General features: G+C 35.6%; 1 protein-coding gene across 3 annotated transcripts in view; it reads right to left on the bottom strand.

Moving 5' to 3' along the window:
- SPOCK3 (SPARC (osteonectin), cwcv and kazal like domains proteoglycan 3) overlaps positions 1–22,310 on the bottom strand; it is a 162,624-nt gene that overhangs the window by 83,194 nt on the left and 57,120 nt on the right. For all 3 annotated transcript variants that reach the window (XM_053941294.1, XM_053941297.1, XM_053941296.1), the window contains exons 3-4: positions 18,916–18,961; positions 7,025–7,139 (exon numbers count right to left, since the gene is read on the bottom strand). In XM_053941294.1, the coding sequence (XP_053797269.1) occupies positions 7,025–7,139; positions 18,916–18,961 (161 nt within the window). The remainder of the gene's footprint in view (positions 1–7,024; positions 7,140–18,915; positions 18,962–22,310) is intronic.

The raw sequence follows: 22,310 nt of genomic DNA, 5'->3' as shown, positions 1-22,310 counted from the left end.
TCACTTCCAAGCTGAGATAGAACATTTTCCTCAAGTAAAAATACTAAGGTGACCAAATACAGGGAAGATCTTCTAATAACCTTTCTCATATAAAATGAATTCAAACTGATTTTCCACATTCTTCAGAAAACTGGAAGAGTCCAAGGCAAGAAAGTGGTCTAGATGACCAATGACTTGAACCAAAGGAGCACCTCAAAATGTCATTTAAACCAAAACCCTGAAGGAAGTTGTAACTAGATAAAATGCCACCACAAAATCTATGAAGCTATCCTACTTCTCTACCTTAATAAACTGGATTAGGTGATGCAACATCTTTACCACTACCAGCTTCTGAGAGTCTGTAATAAAGTGACACTCTTTAACACTCCTTAATAGTGAAACTGTCATAACTTGAAGACTGCACCCATAGGCAGAAATATTACAGAATTTTTATTAATCTCTAAATTCGGTCCTACTCCACATAGGCTTGGGGCAAGGAACCATTGTCACTAAATCTATGTTCATTTCACAGAACTCTGAAGAGTCACTAATTCTTAGAGAGTAAATTCTCTATCATTAGGCCTTCTATACTGCTTACCTCTACCCAGCTCTGCACCTTACAGATGTCCAGTCTGTACACTTCTCTGGAATCTGCCTTGTGAAGCTCTACTAGAAAAAGAGCCGCTATAATTTTTTTATTTCTTACTTTTAACTTAGAGAAATGCTTTCTTATTGTGAGTCTCTATTCATGACTGGTGAACTCTCATTATTTTTCAGGTGATCAACATCTGTAACTGAAATGTTTTCACCATTAAAAAGTTGCAAGTCCTACCTTAACCTTTACTTTAATAAAATGGGGTGAAGATATTCTCAGTTCAGAGAGAAAAGGAGAGAGATTCTACCAGGCTAAGTCTGGGAAAGTGTTCGAAAGGAATGTAAATCATTCTTTATCTCTCTTATTGTTCACATTGTTTATAGATATGTTCTACCACCGTGTGTCATTCACAGCGCAGCAATGGTGTGAGACGTTTTTACTTTAAGACCAATGAAATTGGTCTGCACAATGTTCTCTATAAAAAGAACAATGTATTTGAAGTAAATCAGTTCAGTTCTCTTCTTACCTTCTGACTTGGAGTGTCTTTCATTCCCGTCCTACCTCAACGGCGACAGGGTGAGGTTTTTTTAGAATTGCAAGTATCACCAGAATCTGTGGCTTAGTTAATATTTACTGGAAACCAGTTACTACTGCTTCCTACTCTGAAACCTAAGAATAAATGATTGGAGAAGGTGAAAAACCCAAAGAAATAGGGAGTTCAATATCACTTACACAATAAGTGCTGTCAGGTCTTTAAACATTGTTATTCCATCTTAACATGCTACGGCAGAGACAAATGCAATCTATTTCTGCCATAGCAGGGAGCCTTTGTGTCGATCTGCACAATTCACATAAACAAACTCATAAGAGCATAGCAGGACCTTCACAGTGGGGGCAGGGGGCATCATCTCTTGTGGAGAATTCATGAAAGAGACAGATCTACATCTGCCTAGAAAAACTGCACACACCTTCAATGCACTAAATAATTTAATGCCTCCAAGCACTGATTGATTACATGTATCAAATCAATTTTACACAGTACTTTTCTTCTACTTATGGAAGAAGAAAAAGAGACTGGTTTTTAATCAGAGTCCACTAGTATCAATGAGTAGGTACAATATTAGTCACTAGGTTCTAATATATCAAAGACACTGGGATGTACTTGAAACAAGATTTTTGGCCCAAAACTGTTTTGCAATTTCCTAATTTTCAGAACTCCAATCATGTTGAGAGATTCTTCACTGGTTTCCAGCTGTAAGCAGTCAAATCTTGGAACGGGCTGTACAATAACTAGGTCTCAACTGAATTAATCTCCTTTATAAATTGTCTCCTGCAGCTGATTTGAGATAAAAGCAAAGAGAAAATTTAAAGAAGAAGAGCCCGCACCTCCTCTTATTTCTTTCACCTTTAAGTGTTGGGTTTAAATATTTTTGACAAATATGGAGTACAAAAAGGACTCCAATAAAAGTAATTCTCCTGAAATCACAGGCACTGCCCCATGTTTACTGTTATGATTACATTAAAATTCTCTGCTGGGCAGCAATCCTTCCCCATTTTTTCAAGTTTTCCTGCTCCTCATCTGCAGATAACCTACTGACTTAGAACTTCACCTATACACTGCTTAGTTTAGTACTGCAGCCTATTATTCACAGAATGTCAGTCTTAGTGAAAATTACAGTATGTGTCAATAGCATAATTATCCCTTTCAAATCTAAAAGAAAGTGAACACACTATTCATCAGGACCTGTAAATCTGGGATAGGTCACCGCTGGACTAACTTTTCCAGTTTTCTGAGCCTGGTTAGTTACCAGCTTGCAGGGCCTTAATGAGCTCCTGTATATCATGGTGTCTGCACATCCTTTCTTTGCTCACTCAAAGTAGCAACAAGAAATACATGGAGATTTGAGGATTTATGTCTACCACCTGCTGCGCTAAATACACAAAAAGCACATATACCACTGCAGGCATTATGAAATGTCCATAATCACCTACAGCCCTCTCCTCTGACTCATCCTTTTTATTCCTGTCCAAATGTCTTCTGGCAGAACACTCACATAACTTCCTTCCTCTTCCCCAAGCTCATAGGGGTGAACGCACAGTTGCCAGAGATCCTTAGCACTGCAGATGCAAATAACTAAATCTCCTGAGAGTGAAGAGATTGGAAAGTAAAATGAGTAGATGATTATTCCTAGTGTGATGAATATCCTGCCTGTCACTGTAACACTCACATCAACACATCCCAATACAACCAATACTGTATTTAATATTCTGAAAGTTGTATTTGTAACTGAATAAGGTATACGCCAAAGCATTTCATTATGTCATATAAAGACCCTTTACAGGTTTTTTTTTTTCCCCATAAAGCCCTTTTACTTAACCAACAAAGATAAACTGGAAAGCCCAATGGGATGGCAAAACATCATTCAGCCGAAAGGAAAAGTTAACGACAAATTTCCAAATTTCAAAGAATCAATGAAAATTCTATTTTACACCATAGTTTGAATTACCTGTTTATGATGCATTGTAGTCTTGGCAGATACTCCCTTTCCACAGTAATCTACATAGGAATAATGTGAACAACCTTTATATACATATCCTGCATATTTTCTCCTCAAGTACATGATCTCTCTTTCATAGCAGAGAGTTAAGTGTGTAGAACACAGAACACAGCTTCCAACACAGTTAAAGCCAGCAGAGATGCAAATGCTGTTACCTGCAACCAACAAAAACCTTGCTCCTTTAAGCATGACCCTGTGTCTTCAAAATCCTGGTACTTACAATTATTCTCATGACCAATGATCTACAACACCTATTTCATCTTTTTGTCAAATGCTATTCAGTCTTTCCAAGACAGCACATAAAGGAAGCTCTTGTGCTGTGGCCCTGCAGGAGTGTGTTAGAAGAGGACTTGCCATCTTGGCAGTCTACCAGAAAAGGAAATGAGCTTTGAGAGGAGACCGTGCTCTCAGCTGCCATGGAAACTGAGGAAAGAGCAAAACCATAGGCTTGCCTGACCCACAACTCCATGAAAAGGACAGCAAGACACAGGAGCTGGTTTTGAAACCATACAAATGCAAGCACACTGCAGCAAGATCACAGTGCTGAGATCTCCAAGCTAATAGAAATTTTAATACTTCTGGAAGCACAGATAGAATCATCACTGAAATGTGATGTCGTATTAATTAATCCTGTCGGGACTTTGTCATATCATGTCACTACCAGCCTTGCAGGTGGCTGGGATATCCAGCCATGCTTCACTGTGTGGTGCTGAAGGGCCCTCAGTAATCCAAACTGGGCTACAATAGTTTGGAGATTGCACTGTACAGAGAACAACACCTAGGACAGCACAGACTGAATAACAATGTCTATGCCTATGTGTTTTTTCTGAAAGCTAATTTCTTACAAACAACAAAAGAAATTACTAAATTGAGTTCTCTATTTGATACAATTATCAGTCTTCACTGATTAGCAACTTCTCTATGCTATTATCTAAAGAGAGTAAGAGAATTTATAAACAAATTTATGAACTAGGTAATAGGGCTTCTTGGGAATGCTGCTTCTAGTAATAGAGAATTTGAGTATAAATCAGAGCATTCCAACTTGATGACACTACAGAAAAATCTATTCAGCTGTAACTGTATTTCATGCCTCTTTCCCTGCAGGTAGCCCAAAGGTGCCCATAAACTTTTTATTTATCTTGGAAGTGTGCTAAGTCACCTCTTCCCTGACAGTCTCTTGGGGATTATCTTTGCCACTGTATCAATTCATATACTCTAAACTACTTTTCCTGTGCAACAGTCTTGGGAAAAATCTCTGGAACTTCTATGGATCTATACAGCAAATATGTCCAAATTAAAATCCATGGGCAGGTTCTTTATGAAGAGTTCCCAGTAATTAATGAAAAAGGTCTCAACTGTTTTTTTCAGAAAACATCTCCAACTGCCTTTTCTTAATTATTCATATTATCCGATCCTAGACGAACACCACATGTGCACACACACAAATTAAGCAAAAAAGGAAGAATTACTGGAGTGAAATTTTGTAAATGTTTATTCACAACAGATTACACATAAATGATATATCACAAATGGATACTGGTAGATAGGTTATTTTATCAACTGTCAAGTTATGCTTTCTCATCTAATTTTTACCAAGACTCATGTTGTGGTGTGTTCTTGTTACATTATTATTTTCAACAGTTGGTTTTGTACCCTGCCACTCCCAAGCATTGGTCTAATCCCAGCTGTCAGTCCTCCCCTTTTTCCAGAGATTTCCCTGTCATTTTTGTATCCTTTGATGCTTCATTGGTTTAGTTAAACTGTTCCCCTCCCCTACAACTCCCTATTGGTTTAAACATTGTAATCCCTACCTTGTGTTCCTCCCCAGTCCCTTTGTTATTGTTTCCCTACCCTAAACCCCACCTTGCTCCTGTCCCTTAAAACTCACTGCCCTGCCTTTGTTCGTGGTCCTTGCCTCTGTTCCATATTTGAGTTATGGATGCTTTTGTTTTCACCCTTATGGTTTAATGAACGATCCTCAGATTTACAAGCAAGGCCCATCTCGCGTTTCTACGCTGATCCATCGGCAACTGCATAGGAGGTTCACTTGGGGGAGGTGTCGCGCCCCTGTCAAGCGCATAACACCGAGCGCACCGCGACAGACTCACACAGAGTGTACTAGTCCTTTGGGAACTCTGAGAAACAGATGGCCCTACTGATAATCTGTATGCAAACTGTAGATACAAGTGAAGGAATAACATCTTGGGCAAAGAAAATCAGTCATGGTAAAGAGACCCAGCAGACACGTCTGCTTGTGTTTATGATACTCCTACTTTAATCCCACCATGTTACAAAAAGGTCAGAAACTGCATGAAGAAAAACCTTTTTAGAAAGAAAGCACAAAGCAAATTATTTCTCCTTGTATGTGGTAATCTGGGGGAATAGGGAGATCTAAACTTGGGAAAACCCTGCCCTGGCTTAGCACAGGTACGTAAAAAATTGCTTCATCTACCTTACAGGACTAGATTTACAGTGGTTTTTACAAACATCAAGTTTCTACCATTCCAAAGTTTCCCATTATTGACTGTATTATAGTCAGTCAAGTTTTGTCTTTTAAAATATCACCTTTCTAAAAGAGTACTAAGAACTGTGGAAGGAATAATACAGGGATGAAGGTTGATGTCAAAAAGTTTCTTGATTCAAGAGTATGCATCTTTATTTAATCTAAGAGTTTTCAGTCGTCACCTACTGCATGTATACTTAAGTAGAAAATGTCATTATTTTCATTATTTTCCATGACATGTAATACCTCTTAGAAATTTTGAATTATTATGTTGTCTCTTCACAGTTAACATCATATATTCCCAACATTTCACAGGAAGTTGAAAGCAGGCTACCTACCTTTGTCTGTTAATAATTCTTACACCATATATATCATCTTATCAAACTAAAATGTCTAGCTCTACACTGAGATTGTTTAATATAAACAGTTTAACTCCACAAATACTGGTTTTTTGTTAAGTACAGCTGCAGATTGAGAACAGTTTAAACTTTTCCCTTCACTATGTACTATCTTTCTTGTTTGAAAACCTCCAGATGGATGTATTTAATATAATTAGACACTCACAAGAACATTCCTTGTATCATTCATAAAACTGTACTTGAAATGATCCTCTTCCAACACACAAGGAAGTCTTATTTTCCTCAGCTCTTTACAGTCCCTACTGAGCAAAGCACTTTAACAGACACTTATTTAAATCAATTTATTGAAATTTAGCCATTCTACTGTGTCCTGTTTCCCCTAATGAAGTGTGGAAAAAAAGAACAATGTCAAGTCAAAAATGCAATTTGACTCCATCTCCTTAGCACCCAACAGTCATGAATCAATTAAGTGCATGGTTCAGGCCCTACATATTCATATTTCTGCTTCAGATAAAGCCACAAAAACACATGAGTTTGTTATATATTTTCTCCTTACATTTAACCAGTCCAGCATGCAAAGAAAATCAAAATGCACAGAAAAAGAGAAAAAGAAGAGAGGAAAAAACTTCCACTAATCTCAAACAACTTACACTATATCAGGCTGTTACCTACACTTCAGCAGGCAGTTATGAGTTCTCTAGCTTCTTATATGAAGTGATGATGTCAAATAATGTACAGCAGTAGGATACTATTACAGTAATTTTATTCATTTGGTACTGGTACAGTGGGTATTTCCCTAAACGCATTTGTACCAGCAGCTTGCAATATTTCAATATGTATTATTTTTCTAATATTCTAGTTAAAAAAATTAAGTAGTAAACATTATCATCAAATTACATATACATACTGACTTCTAAAATCCACTTCTACTCTGCTCACATGTTGTTAAGTAATTAAATTAATTATAATGGATTTATGGTTTACAAGTCAGTAATGAACACTACAAAAATGTCTATAGGAAAGTATTTACCTGTGTGTAAGCCTTCGATGGCTAATGCAAACTGCAGTTTGTGGATCCTGTGCAACACAGACTTTATGGCGACTACATTTCATCTTCAAACATGGATCTTTAGCCGGATCTAAAGCTGAAAATAGTTTCAGAAAGTTATTAACAGTTATCTAGAATATGAAATTAAGGCAAGAAACACCACACATAAAACCCACCCAGTATGTGGAGGGGGTTGGCCTGCTGCTTGTACAGGGCTGGACTGAAAGGAAGCAGGAAAAAATACAGCTGTTGTGTAGGTAAGTATTCCCTGCTATGCTCTTTTAACAACTGCCACTCTCTGACTGTAACCTCAAATAATGGTATTGCCACCTTGAAAGCAGTTTCCCGTAAGTGCTTACTAAGACACAACTGGGTTCTTTCTACTCAACATTAAGTGGTGAACAATGACACTGAATTTACTTAGAAATTATTACTCAGATGAGATTTCAGTAAAAAAAAAAGTAAACTAAAATATGCAGGTGACTGCATCTTTAAACATAAATTCTACCTCCTTCTAGGTTTCTATTTCTGCTTTGTGGTTTTTTGCTTTTTTTTTTTTTTAGCTGATCCTTTAGTCATTATCCATACTCACTTTTGAAGTCCAATTCCAACTACGAACAATGATTTCTGGCTAAAATACTGGAAGAGCCAAATAATGCTGTTTTTTGCTTACTACTAAATTTGCATTTTTCTGGAGTAGCCATGCCTACATGGCTATAATATAGAAAAGCATCTGCCAATTTAAGCTCTCAGAAGAGAAAATCAACTTCTCCATTCTCTGATCTCCATGGTGTCCTTTCAAGTAATCTAACTATTCCAAAACTGGATTTTTTACCACTATTGGTATCCTTTTTTGAATCAAGAAAGCCATAAACAACTGGAATTCAGTTTTCCTGTGTTCTTCTTCACATTAGCATATTACTGTCCAGTATTTAGTTGTACTTCAGAAATGCTCTTTCCCCATTTCTTGCATATGCTTATAAAATAGCACAGCATCACAGAATATTCTGAGTTGGAGGAGACCCATGAGAACCATCAAGTCCAACTCTCGCCCCTGCACAGGACATTCCCAACAATCACACCATGTGCCTGAGAGCATACATTTGCAGATATATTTTCTGAAAGAAAATTTATGTTTCTTCTGTTCTTCACAATCAAAAGTAATATTTTAACCACATCTCTATGTGACCTGACAGAGGATATTAACCTGAGTCTCCTAACCATGCATGTACCCAGAAAACAAGAACTGAGCTGATCATTAGTTGCAGTTTTGACACATGATGTTGTAGGGCTAAGTGTGATTAAATCTAATCTGAGCACTGACTTTTTCAGGGTTTTTTTTTAATAATACATTCAGCTGTACAAAACAAATACATCATACTGTCATCAAAGCAGTAAAGTGATGGAATCATTGGTATAATAATAATTCAATGCAGACAGAAAAGAAGTATTTTGTTAACTGCAGCAAAAGACATATGAAAAGAAGTATTCTTCCTTCTTCCACACATTTTTATTTCTATGGCAAGCTAGTCATGAAACCACCACAAGTAATCCAGAATAAATCTGACTACAACAATTCTATACAAATGGGAAGCAACTGCAACAAAAAAAAAAAAAAAACAACAAAAAAAAAAAAAAAAAAAAAAAAAAAAAAAAAAGACTGAATTAGAGAGTTGGAGTCAAAATTAAGGAGAGCATATCCTTCTCCAATTTACTTTAGATTTTAGATTCCATTTAAAATATTTTTTCTGCTTCAAGTCAGGCAGCATGTAATGCCAGCCACTAGTAATCATCTAAGGTACTGGTCCAAGTACCTCTTTCCAGAATGTTCCCTGATGGAGACACTAAGGTAGCAATACTGGAATATGGCCTATCTTCAGATAACTCTTCTGTAAAATAGAATAGGTTAATGAAATAAAAAAATCCATGTGTAACAGAAACCTGGAACCATATAAGGATGCTGAATTTAATACTAAGTAGGAAAACAGGTACCAAGAGAAAGGATGAACAGGGGAGATCATGTAACCATTCCCACTGAAATGGTTACTTCATTTCTACAGTTCTTAGGACTCTGAAGGTATGTTTGGACAATTCCATCACATTTAGCTAGCCATAAAATATGGTTTTGGCAGTATGTTCCATTTTGGCAAAACATTACAGGCAGAATCCAACTTTACAAGCAACAGATGGTAATTTCCCACTTTGCCTTTATGACAATGTGAAGATGTGTATCACATGGAAACCAGGACTTTCAGTATTTACTGATATAAGTAATATAATCTTTTGCTATTTGCTGACTCTGTGGTTATCATGTCCTGTATGTAACCCTTGATCACCTCAGGTGAGGTATAGACTCACTAAGAAAGGTGAGTAAGCCAGCAGAGCCACAGGTGCCAAAATCACAAGACTATTTCTATATTCAAAAGCATGTTCAGCACTGATGGTCTTGCCACCGACACAAACTCACATTATCACTCCATGACCTGCTGAACTTGTTCTCTGTCAGCTATGAGTTCCCTGTGGAAGTGTTTTTACCTCGCCTTATGTGTGACACACGGCCTCCCTTTTCCCAGTACTTTTTCATGAAACTTTCCTAGTTACTGAACTAAGTTTTACTGATGCAAAAGTCAGAGAAGAATGTATATCCTTGGAAACACTTTTTTTAAACAGCAAGGGAGAGATCAGATAAATAACTGATAAAAAACCACATATTTTTGGAACATGAAAAATTGAACTAACTGAAGGGTAAATGTCTGCCTGGACTAACAACATGCCAGAAGATAAAACAAGAAAGAACACAGAAAGAGATTTTGCTAGAAATCATGAAAACCACTATAAGTCTTCCTATTTTTTCTCTTTGAACAACAGATGCTGTAGTTAATCCTACACTATAAAGTATATAGCATCCACATTAGATTGCGTTACTGATTTTGCCAGCTTTGAAAGGACTAAAAAAAAATTAGTTATTTACAAAAGCATGGAAATGGCTTGCCTTTCTCTTGTGCCTGTTTCATTTGAAACTTGGAACTGACAAATGAATAGTTTTCATGAGAAATAAAGGCTAAACCACAAGAAAAATAGTTTTCAAAACCAGGGCCTGAAGTTCTTCATGCTGGGGAAGAACTGTACTCCCCTTCCTATGCAGGGACATGTCTGACTATCTGTCTGTCTGGTCTCTACAAGGAATCATTCTATATATCTTAAACTACTATGAAATGCATACATTTATTTCAGGAAAAGTATCATAGATTTCTGCTAAGCATGTAACTTATTTATATCAAGAAATATATGGCACTAAGTCTTCACTTCTTCAGTCCATCTTCTAGCTGTCCCCAACAAAACATTCGTGGCATACCCCCACCTCATTCAGAGCAAACTTGCACAGACCACACTGTCTGTTTCTTTGCATTGCTGCCAAAATAAGCAGCTTTGAAAAAGTACAATATTCACACCAAAATCATCCTAAGTGTCAAAATCCCCCAGTGGGACTGATGTATTCCTTGCAGCTATTGTCTTCAACATGATCAGGTATCAATCCAAGTTTTTATCCAATCAACATTTACTAAAATATCATAATATTTATGAAAATTAGAGACTCCTCCCCCCCATAATTGAAAACGTCAATTGTACAGCACAATTACACTGCTACTCAAAAGAGGTAAAGGGTTGCACTATGGAGAGGAGACTCTAGACATGAGAAATATATTTATGCAAGTCTTGTCAGAAATCATCTCTTTAATACTCTATCAGCTGACTTCCTACAGTGTCACATACAACCAGCTTCTAAGGATGCAGGTCTGATATGAGCTTTAACAACTCGATAATGTTCAGCTTTACACAGCTTTTAACATTCAGAAAAGCGTACTTGCTATCGGTTATTTGTCTGTATGCCTACTTTACATTTGTCCATGTATCTGGCTACAGTACCATGAAATGTCATGTTACCTAAACTTCAACAAGCAGAAGAATATCACTGTCACAAAAAGCATATCAAAAGTATAAAATGTTTTTTAACATCTACTATTTCTCTAAGAACTTACATTCTAAATGACAAGTAAGTCACTCTGCTGTTAGGAACTTCTGCTGACTTTTATAGATTAGTATGGATTTGTTCTTCTCACATGGTAAGGAAGCAATTAATATTTGAAAACTTGACTCAATTATTACTCAATAATAGATCTATTTATTTGTAATTGAAATTTCGGAAAGCAATTAAGAAAAGCTTCCCATCATCCCTTCTGTAAGCTAATTTACAGCTAGCACTCCTGAAAACTGACATTAGTCAGAACATCAGTTTTATAGGGAATATAATAGGAAATAAAGACTAGCAAGCCACAACATAAGAATATTCTTAATGGTAGCACTTCAGCAGAGTAAATTATCATTATTCCACAATCTTTTGAGTGCATTCTAACATGTTCCTTCCTTTCTACTCCCAAGTAAAATGAAAGGTGAAAAAAAACTAAGGACAAAGTTTTCAGACTTAAAGTCTATTTTTTTCCTCCAGTGTTCCAATTCATTTCTGATGGGCAAAATAAGAATCGACTACATATTTTGTTTCCCTTTACAAAACTTCAACTATGTTTTATGCATCCCATGAGTCATTTAATTCCACTACTTTAAAAGGAAAGTCTTGACTTCTTTGCAAAGTTTTCATATTTGACAATGCAGGGAGAAAAAAAATCTAAATTATCTAAAAGTTTTAACTAAAATACTAATAATCAGGTCAAATGCCTAGGTTATAACACAAGGCAGACAGAGCCGTAGAAGGGAATTACTCATATTGCCTCCTTTGATAAATCACACAATTCCTGTAGGTACCTAAAGACCATGAGTATCTTTACTTCTCCATTTTGAAAGATCATAATTTCTCACCTGCTATAGCAGGATTTCTCACTGACAAGGGTTGTGGGTCTAGATATTTGCAGAATCCAAGGACCACAGTTTCCAGTAATAGTAGGGAGGAGAGCAAGGCAGAGCACATAAACACTCAGTTGATATTGTCAGCTAACATGGAGCCCAGATAAGTATTTAATTAAAATTAATAGTGGTAGTGGTTAACTTTTGCCTAAATTTTACAGTGATCAGCATTCAAAATTTGCATGTGCACATACGGACCTCCTCAGTCACAGGTGGTTTGAATCCACACTGCTGTGGATTCATAACAAGAAAAGCCTATCTTACTATGCAAGATATCTATTGAGAATCAACACCTTTTAACTTCAACATAAAAATTAATCACTGTGCACCTAGAAATCTGAAATTTATTAAAAAAAAAGAGAGAATAAACAAGAAGTACCCTACCTCAGTAACTTGATGAGAATGTTCTGAAAAAGAAGAACCTCAAATTTTTGGTTTTTTTTCCCAGGGACTGTATTTGCCATATAAGATCCACTACATAGCATAACAAGCAGAATGGGTAACTATAGCTGGATGTTCACAAGAGCAATCTTCCTGAACACTAGCTCCATCTGGACACATGAATCTACAACTTCAGTAAGAAGGCTAGAGTGGAGGTTTTTCTGTAGGTGGCCAAAGTTTAGATTCAAATCTCTGAGCATCATTGGTTGTGCACTCTGGTTTCTAACTTGTGAGCAAGTGCTTCAGTAATTAAGGTGGCTGTGTGTATGGAAGTAGCTTCTACGCAAGAAATTCTCCTCTCAGGAGTGCTCAGAACTCTCCAGACTGATGACTCAAGGACAATTGTGTAAAGTCTCTATCAGGCTTCTGTAAACTGTTCCTAATGTTCTGCATTATTATGCTCTGGGACAGCAGCACCGGGTTTCTAGCTGCCCTGCAATGGTTGTAGTTATGCTACACGAAAGTTCTGATAAGCAAAGAAACATCTAATAGCAATTTATAATCATCTGACACTGGTTATAACCAACTGACACAAAGCACTGCGTATTTCTATTTTGCTTACTGCTGCAAAAAAAGTTTTTCTAAAATGGACATGAAAATGTCATTACACTGATTCGTAACATGGTATTCTAGGTACTGATAATATAAGTTAAAATAAGTGCTAAAAAAGCAAAATTGCATCTGCCAGTCTCTGTTTTTCATCTGGAACAGACCCACTAAAGCTTGATCTCTTTTTCAAAATTTCAAATACTTCACTCATTCTTTCTCCACTCGCTTTAAAACAATCATCTTCACTGAGTCACACTTTTTTAAGCCACTTGTGCAGTGACTAAATTATAAGAAATTCTCCCCCTCACAGATATCTATGATCTCTGTTTCAAAAACATTCCCCTTTTTTTGTGTTTTGTCTTTTGTGTATTACTTGAAAGTTTACAAGAGAATAGGTTACACATAGCTCAAAAAGAGATGTAAATGAGAAATTCCATTATCTGTGACAATTCAGAAATGATCCTGTTTGTTTAAATTGCTGAAAAACAGCTATTTTAGGCTCAGACTGGGGTAAGTGACAACAAAATTAGGACAATTATATTGAGTTTCTTCTATATATAATAAGGAACTCTCAAATATTCTGCAAAGATATCCAAACCCACTAAGACAAGGAGAAATACAAGTGCAGACTTCCCTGGCATAATTTTTATGTTTTCAACAGCTTTAGTAAAGCACTTTTGTTTTTTATATCAAAATGTTCATTTTCTTGTTTTGACAGAAAAGAAATAACACCTTAAGACTACTTGACCATTCACAATAGGGATCTATCACCAGCAAACAGTTAAGCATTATATTATCCTCTCCTAAACACACTAAATCATAATTTAGAGACATGCTGGCTGTGTTAGAACTGACTTCTGAGTTCTTCAAATAGGGCAACAAGGGCAAAGAAACATTTGCACACTTGTAAGAGCAGAAATGCATCTTCCTGAAAATTCTCCCACCTACTGTCTCACTTGCCAAGATTATTATTCTTGCAAAACAACATGCTATAAGATACAGCACTGGCAAAGCCACGCCTCAAATCCTGGGTTTAGTTTTGGGGTCCTCTCTATATTATGGTGCTGGACTGTGTCCAGAGAAGGGCAACAGAGCTGCAGAAGGGTCTGGATCACAGATCTGATGAGGAACATCTGAAGGAGCTGCGTTGTTTAGCCTGGAGAAAAGGAAGCTCAGGGGAGACCTTATCCCCTTTACAACTCCCTGAAAGGAGACTGTATTGAGGTGGGAGTTGGTCTTTTCTCCCAGCTAAGGAGTGACAGGACAAAAAGGAAATAGCCTCAAGTTGCACCAGGGAAGTTTTAGATTGGGTAGTAGGAAAAAGTTTTTTTCCCTGAAAGGGCTGCCAAGCATTGGAAGAGGCTGCCCAGGGAAGCAGTTGAGCCACTGTCCCTGGAGGTAGTTAAAAGACGTGTAGATGTGACACTCAGTAACATGGCTTAGTGACGGGCTTGGAAGTCCTGGGTAAAAGGTTGGACTCTATTATCTTAGAGGTCTTTTCCAACCTTAATGATTCTATTTTTGTCTCTTAGAGAACTCTGATTTCTTGTATTTCATTATGCATCCTTAAATTACATATGGAATTTTAATCAATTTAATTTTACTGTAGCCAACTCCAGCTTTTAAACTTTTTAAAACAACTAATCCAGAATCCAGTAGACTATTTGCAGGAAGTATCTAATACATCAGATATACATATATCTGCATTTTGAAGAAGCCTGGAATAACAAAAATGACCAGGAAATGTACGTGTCAAACTGAATGATAACCTCCACATAAAACACATGCTGTAAAGAGCACATCTTATATATTCTTTATATTTGCAATTTTACAGATTAACAGGGTTTTAAATTCAAGAAGTTAAATAGGTCAAAAAGTCAACTTGTAATACTTCAGCTTTCATTCTTCTATTCTCGTAAAACTATGTACAGCTCTTTTTTCTTCTTTACAGGCTTTGCTTACTGTTTGGTTCTTTTACAGGGATTTATTAAACTTTCTTTTTTCTCTCACCATTAAATTGTAATGTTATGTCCAGTTTCATGTTCTTAATACCTACCTCTGGTACCTGCTTTATACACTTTCGTATTGAATTTCTGTGGCATATATAAGCAAATTAGGACTTTAAGTGAGCCTGTAACGAAGAAGCAGTCCTAGTACACACCAACATATTTTCAGGTACACAGTGCTCATGGACTTGACCATTATCTGGGACATTCCAGCACAGTAGAGAGAAGCTGGACTTCTGAAGTGAGAGATTTGCAAGACTAAATTTTAGCAGGTCTGTAACTGCAAAGAAACAGTTCCTCACACCCTTTTCTCAACATGCTGCCAGCTCGAGAAGCTCTGGTGCTGTACCTCTGGACAGTCACCATCACCTGCAACACAGTTCCACTTTTCTGACACAACTATCTGTGGGTCTGAAGAGACACCTGAATCCAGGATTTGGCCATGTTAAAAACAAACAAACAAAAAAACCACTTCTTACTTTATCTTATAATAATCCTCGATATGGTGATATAGAGTTCTAACATCAGGGCATAAAGCAAAGATGTCAGGACAGCGGGAAATAAGGGCTTAGACTGCTACTGAAGGCTAGCAAAATCTCTTATTATGTGCTCAATGTAGCCTCAATAAAAATCCTTTCTACAGACTCATCTAAAAATTTAGAATCCATTTGATGATCCCACAGAAATAAATACTGAAACCATTTGCAAGCCATAACCAGAGAAGCAGATGTGTATTACCCAGTGAACCTGAGCTAGGAGCCAAGTCTGTGAATTGTACAGGACAAGGCACTTTTGTGATATTACCACAATAGCTAAATTGATAAAAAAAGAAATAATAAAAGAATCATCTAAACACAGTGTCAGATAATTAAGAAAAAGCACCATGAAAGTGTTCCTCAGACATCTACAAGAGATCTTTCCAGGCAAGGGCTAGCTGATAGTATCATCAAGCAGTGGGAATCTGTTTAACGTAGGATTTAGTGTACTTCATTAGTGAGCAGAATTCCTAAACATACCTAAATACCTGAAACTGATAACTGTTCACCAGATTAAATATAGCTTAGCCTTACTAGTAAATAAGCATGAAATATTTTAAAAAGCTTTTCAGTTCTGCTCTTTTTGAAATTCATAGTGTCCTCCTACAAAGACACCATTATTTCTTTATATGAGACAACATTTTAGAGTACTATGCAGTACATTTTAATTGCAAATCACTGCAACTTATCTTGAAAGTAATGGATATATATTTCTAGTTTAAAAACATCAATAGTTCTACTACAACAACTAGATCATGAGAGCACATATCAAATGCAGCAAAGTTAATTCTACATGACTGTTTTCAGTCTTCAACTAATGGATCTTCATTACACTCCCTTATGACTTCCCAGGGCTTGCAGATGAGTGAATCAAATTATTTTATTGAATATGACTAAATTATTTCAGCTCACAGTACAGAAATGTATTTGCAAATTATAGAGATGTGTTTGCATATATTTGGATATCCTTAGTTACCCAAATTATTACAGAACTAGATAGATGAAATACACAGAACTAAAAGGCAAACATTAAACTAATATAAGTAAAATAGTTTCAAAATCTGGTTTTGTAGTACAATAATATCTACAAAATTCCTGCTGTAAACAGACATTTCATATAACCTGATACTACAAAAGCCAAAAATAATTCAATGGAATGGTCTACAAGAAATTTCATAAATACATCTATGAACCAACCATACCTTCAGGGTGTTCAACCTCCACAGAAAATGTCATGCTGCATTTTTTCAGTTACATGAATATACTCCACTTTTCCTCCAAGGTATTTGTATTGAGCAAAGGAGAACATCCTTTCCACTTCACCAAATTACACCAGTGTCTCTGTGTACACAATTTCATTCAATAGTTACACCCTCCAAGCTCTACTACCATCTCTGGTCTAAAAATAAAATGTACCAGAAGTATTCTGTATGTTTTCATCTGGTGTAAAAGTGGTGCACGAAGAAAATGTGTCAAAATATTGTGTGTATGGGGATGTTAATTTGAGTAAGCATTGATAAAACATTGTTAAACTACTAAAAGTAGTCAACTTCAGTCCTAAACACAAAACATTCTACTTGCTTTCTAAAACCACTGAAAGAGCAAAACCTGCCTTTTAGCAGTAACTAAATATGCTGTAAGAACATTCAGATTTATTCCAACAGTAATACATGCCCCACATAATTGTTTATGAACAAATTACATTGTGGTATTTGTAGAAATACAAAAACATCCAGGGGTGTATACACATATGCACACATATAAAATATACAGTCAAAACATTCAAATATGTTTTTTCTGTCTTAAAAAGATAGAAGCAAACAACAGTTCAATGGGAACAAGTCCTCTTAAAAAAAAAAAAGCCAGATGTTGCTTTAAGAAATTGTCTTGTTTGATTGTAATACAAATCACAGTATTTTTCTATCTTTAAAAATAGATTTTGTGGCCCAGGAATAAATACCATTATATGTTTTCATAGTAAGGGCTACCCTCCTAGTATGCTTGGACATATATTTCCATATAGAAGCTCTTATTAATAGAAACAGAATTACACAGATCTGTCTACATGAGCAATTTTGACATACTTTAACACATTAACATAAGAAGGCCTTTCAAAGTGTGCTGAAATAAAGAAGAATGAACTGAAACACTATTCATAGAATCATGAAAGAGTTACGGTTGGCAGGGATCTTAAACATCATCTAGTTCCAATGCCCCTGTTCACTGCTGGCAGTGAACCTTCCACTAGACCACGTTACAGAGCCCCATCCAGCCTAGTCTTGAACACCTCCAGGGATGGGAAGTTCACAGTCTCTGGGCAACTTGTTCCTGTGCCTCACCCCATCTTATAGTACGGAATTTCTTCCTAATATCTATACCTAGTTTTCTCCTGCTTAAGGCTATTACCTCTTTTCCTCTCATATGTCCTTATAAAAAGTCCCTTCTCACCAGCATTCACGCAGACCCCTTTAGGGACTGGAAGGCTTTTATGTAAGAGATTCATTGTTTTTATAATGCGTACAACTACCAGTTCCTTGAACCACAAATTTTTCTAACATTACAACAAAGTAATATCCCTCACAAGTCAGTATCCATTGTGGAGGAAGTTCTTGAAACTGAATAAACACTATCTTCACAACATATTTTTATCTTGGTCTCTTGTCTATAAAGCCCTGCACCATTTCTTGATTGCATTTATGCCACTGGTACTACCAGACAAGACAAAGTTCCTGAAACATTTCTCAGAGCAATTTAAAAAAGTATCAATATCCTCAGCAGTTTTTAAATGGCAGCAATACACTTTGAAACAACATACATGAGGGGGATTATATTGACAGTAAATATTAAGTTCTAGTGCCTGGGGAGGAATATGTAATGGGAATATTTGCTGCATTTGCTCATATTATTCTCAGCCTAAAACAGCTGTACTGCAGCATTCCCAATGCTCCAGCTGCATTTTGCCTCAAGATAGATCATTTGAACATGACAGACTCCCAAAATTGTTTTTCTAGATCATCTTTTATCCGATGGATATAAAGAGACATTCAAAATATTAATAGTTTTTTCCTTGACTGCAAAAGACAAGTATTAGACTGCATGCCTGTTTTTTGTCAGATGTCCTACTGAAAAGACCTGAGTTCTTAATTCAAATATACAAATAAAACAAAATCTTTTCCAAGGGAAACTTGAAGCTACTTTGAAGGTTTCTAAAGCTCCCATCTCTTTCTCTAATCAATAAATGTTTGAAAAAATCACAGACATAAAATGATGATTAAGCTGAATTTCTGGTCCTCTTTACATTGATTACTTGAAGACAGAAAATGACACAAATTAACAGAATTCTGTTAGTATTCTAGAACAGGAGCACAAATAAAATTACTTAAATTTTATCCCATACAAGTACCTAGGAGTGGAATCTTACCTTGATCAAATGGTTTACCCGGACTCCATGTACGAAAATAATCATCCTGGAGGGGAAGAAACAACCTAAATTTAGTAAAATATAAGGAATCCATAAAAAGCTCACAGTATCATAAAAGACAGAAGAAGCATACCAACCTCTACTTCCTAGAAAAGGCAAGCAGCAAAATAAAATAAAAAAAGGAGAGAAGAAGATTTCAGTTATCATAATGGGACAAATTACTTTACAGAATAAAACAGTGTAATTCAGAGGCCATTTGCATCACTCATAGTAAAAATACTATTCAAAAATATTACTTAATAGCATTTTAAATAGAAAATGTCTTACAGTACTCACACAGCTAATGTTTCTAGCATTGTTTTTAAAATGTTACAGTAGTTTTCCTGCACTTTAACTTCAAAGGTATTGAAAAACTTAACTACATTTTCAATGCATCATTTTTCAAAAGTAAAGCTTCAAAGTCATCATCAATAAAATACAGCTATTTTAAACAAAATGTGAATTTTAGAAAATCATTTTCTATGTAGTTTTAACTGCATCAGTAAGATCTTTCATTTAGTCAGTCTAATTAGCTCTTTTTTCTACAAATCATCTTTATAAACATAAAATATCTTCCTTATTAAGTCATCAGCTGTATTAGGCTTTAATCTGAAGAAGGAAAAACTTAATTAAATGAATCGCTTTCAAGATTATGAGAAATTTAATAACAAATTACAAATTCATAGCCAAGACAATAGATTTATCTGCACATCTCAGATAACAGGTGTCACAGAAAAATGGCTGGAATTGTTTATTATTATGTCTTAATCCAACTAACTATTCTCTAGAACAAAATATTTAAAGGACTGTACCAAACACATTAAAATCTGCATATATTAAACTTAACAAAACGCAGTGGGTGTACTGTCAAACCCAGCAGTTCCATCCCACTTGCTAAAAAGATCACTGTAAAAAAAAAAAACAATTTATACAAATTTTAACTACTGAGAAAATGTAAATCTCATACAGTTGTCAAAGCCACATAGTCAGAAGTTTAAAATGATCAAGCACCAAATAAGTCTTTGCAAGTACAGAACACTCATTGAGTTTTGACCCCAAAAGAAAAAAAAAAAAAAGTGGCTGCAGCCTAAACCGTATTTATTAGTAAAAATGTTGTTATGAAAATTTGTGCTTTGAAAGAGAAAGACAGAAATGAGCAGAATCTGGAAGAACAAAATAGTACTGTATTTCTGTACCAATACTTAACCATTCCTTTACTCTGGCGCTGCACAGATTAACAATCTACAAATCAGTATATGTGATTTGCCTTTTTAATTACTATATTTTTAAAGTAATAAAATACAAACAGGCATATAATTTTTTAAACACATAAGAAGTAAGCAGAATTACAATTATGATGGTATTTTTCAAATATTCCTCCTAATAGTCACTGTGATGCTATTCCTAACAGTAGTGTTCTGAACAGGTCTGTACCAGCTGTAAGGCAATGCTGTTCCAGGAGTCACACCACAGTGGCAAAACTTAAAATTATTGAAAAAGCATCAAAGTGGTAGATTCTGTGTCTACTAAATCAACAGTGTTCATTCACAATGAGCCCATGCAAAAAATTGGGTTGTTATTATTAAAATGGTGAAAAATTTGATTATCTAGAACATTCAGCTATTAGAACAAAAGAGAAGTCATCCTGAGTGTAACAAATATCCCCTCTAAGGCAAAGCATTTTGTTTAAGTAAGAATGTACAAGTGGGGCTTGTATATATTACATGTTCTTAAGTTGGCCTGAAACCATCCAGAAGATAAATCAATTCTTGTTCATCTCTATACTGCAGACAACTTCACAGATCCCAAATATAATAATATCCCTCAGGCATTGCTAGAAGCCTTGCTGACTGACTTCTGTCTACAAAGCAAATGCCTACCTTTCTTGTTACCCTTCTGTGAATCTTTTCCAAGTCTGCTTTCTTGGCAACTAGAACTGTGCACAGCATTCAAGACGAAGCAGCATTATGGATCTATACACAACACAACACTATTTTGTTCTGTGTTCTTCTCCCCAATATGCCTATCCCACTGTTGTCTTCCTAGCTTGTGTCTATGGTTTTAGTATGATTTGAATGGTTTGCATGGAATTTTCTTTTATAAATCCAAAATATAAATATCCATAGACCATATGTATCTATACTGATTTTCCTAAGGAATTAATTTTTCCAGTCAGCTGGTACTTAAATAAAATCCACAATCGGTTATGTTAAACAAAACCCCTATGTGTCTCTAAAAAACCAATTAGAATTGTTTTGATTTGTCAGATTTGTCAAATTGTCAGATTAAGTAAAGAAAATGCTTCAATAAATTATAGCTTCACAATTTTACAAATATTCCTGAAGCTGTTTAACCTTCTGCATCAGAGCCTGGCTTCCTCTTACATTCAGACCTTTCCTGATCTTCAGTCAGTAAGTTTGATTATAATAATGTTCAATATCCTCTGCAGAATAATCAAGATCATTATATAAAGTACAAAGCCTCATTTTCATAATTTTAATGTGAGAACAGAATGAAGGAATTCACAGTTTACAGTGAAGGCTGGGTAGCATCACAGAATCTCTAGGTGAAGTATCCTATAGCAATCTAGAAATGCAAAAGCCAGTGTCTCAGGATCTCAGGACAGAGCCTAAGTCTTCTGAATTTCTTCAGGAGTTTCCTGGCCTTTGTCCTGAGCATGTTAAAGGGCAAGTTGTAAAAGTAGGCAGAATAAAGTCACAGATTTGTAACAGTAACCATACCACTTTTTCAACATTTTCCAGCTAATGATATTTATATATTTTAAACAGAAAATTCATCCTTACTGCTCTACTTGAAACTATGTGAAATGTCAGGATTGCTTTCAAGTGTCTCTTTGAAAGACACAAAGCACTTCTAATAGCCATGGATGATGGATTTCAATGAGTTTAATATCCACGCCTTAAAATTATGCATGTTTAAGCATTATGCTCATTCAGGGTCATAGTGATGAAGTGCTTCTAAGAATTTAAGCTCATGCTACAGTTATATATGCAACTTGAGACTAATAATTTTATTTTTTTTTTCCTGAAAAGGTCTTACTATTTAAAAAACCTATAAAATCTGACAACCTTACAAAAAGAACCAAAACAGCAGCTTAATGAGAAAAGATATTTAAAAATAGGAAAAAAAAATATTCTGCCTTGAACATTTTTATTGCTTCTTTTTGGACTTCAATATTCTTCTACATGTATTCTCTTATTGTTAAAAATGAGTTATTACTTAAGTTTTTTAAAAATACACATTTAAGCATGGTAAAAGAGAAAAAAGCTCAATGGAAAAAACAAACAAAAAACCTAACCCATACATGGCAATGTTATGCAGCAGTTTTCATCTTT

Source organism: Vidua chalybeata, chromosome 4, assembly GCF_026979565.1.
Source record: "Vidua chalybeata isolate OUT-0048 chromosome 4, bVidCha1 merged haplotype, whole genome shotgun sequence".
Lineage (NCBI taxonomy): Eukaryota > Metazoa > Chordata > Aves > Passeriformes > Viduidae > Vidua > Vidua chalybeata.
This window is presented reverse-complemented; position numbering and strand designations above follow the sequence as displayed.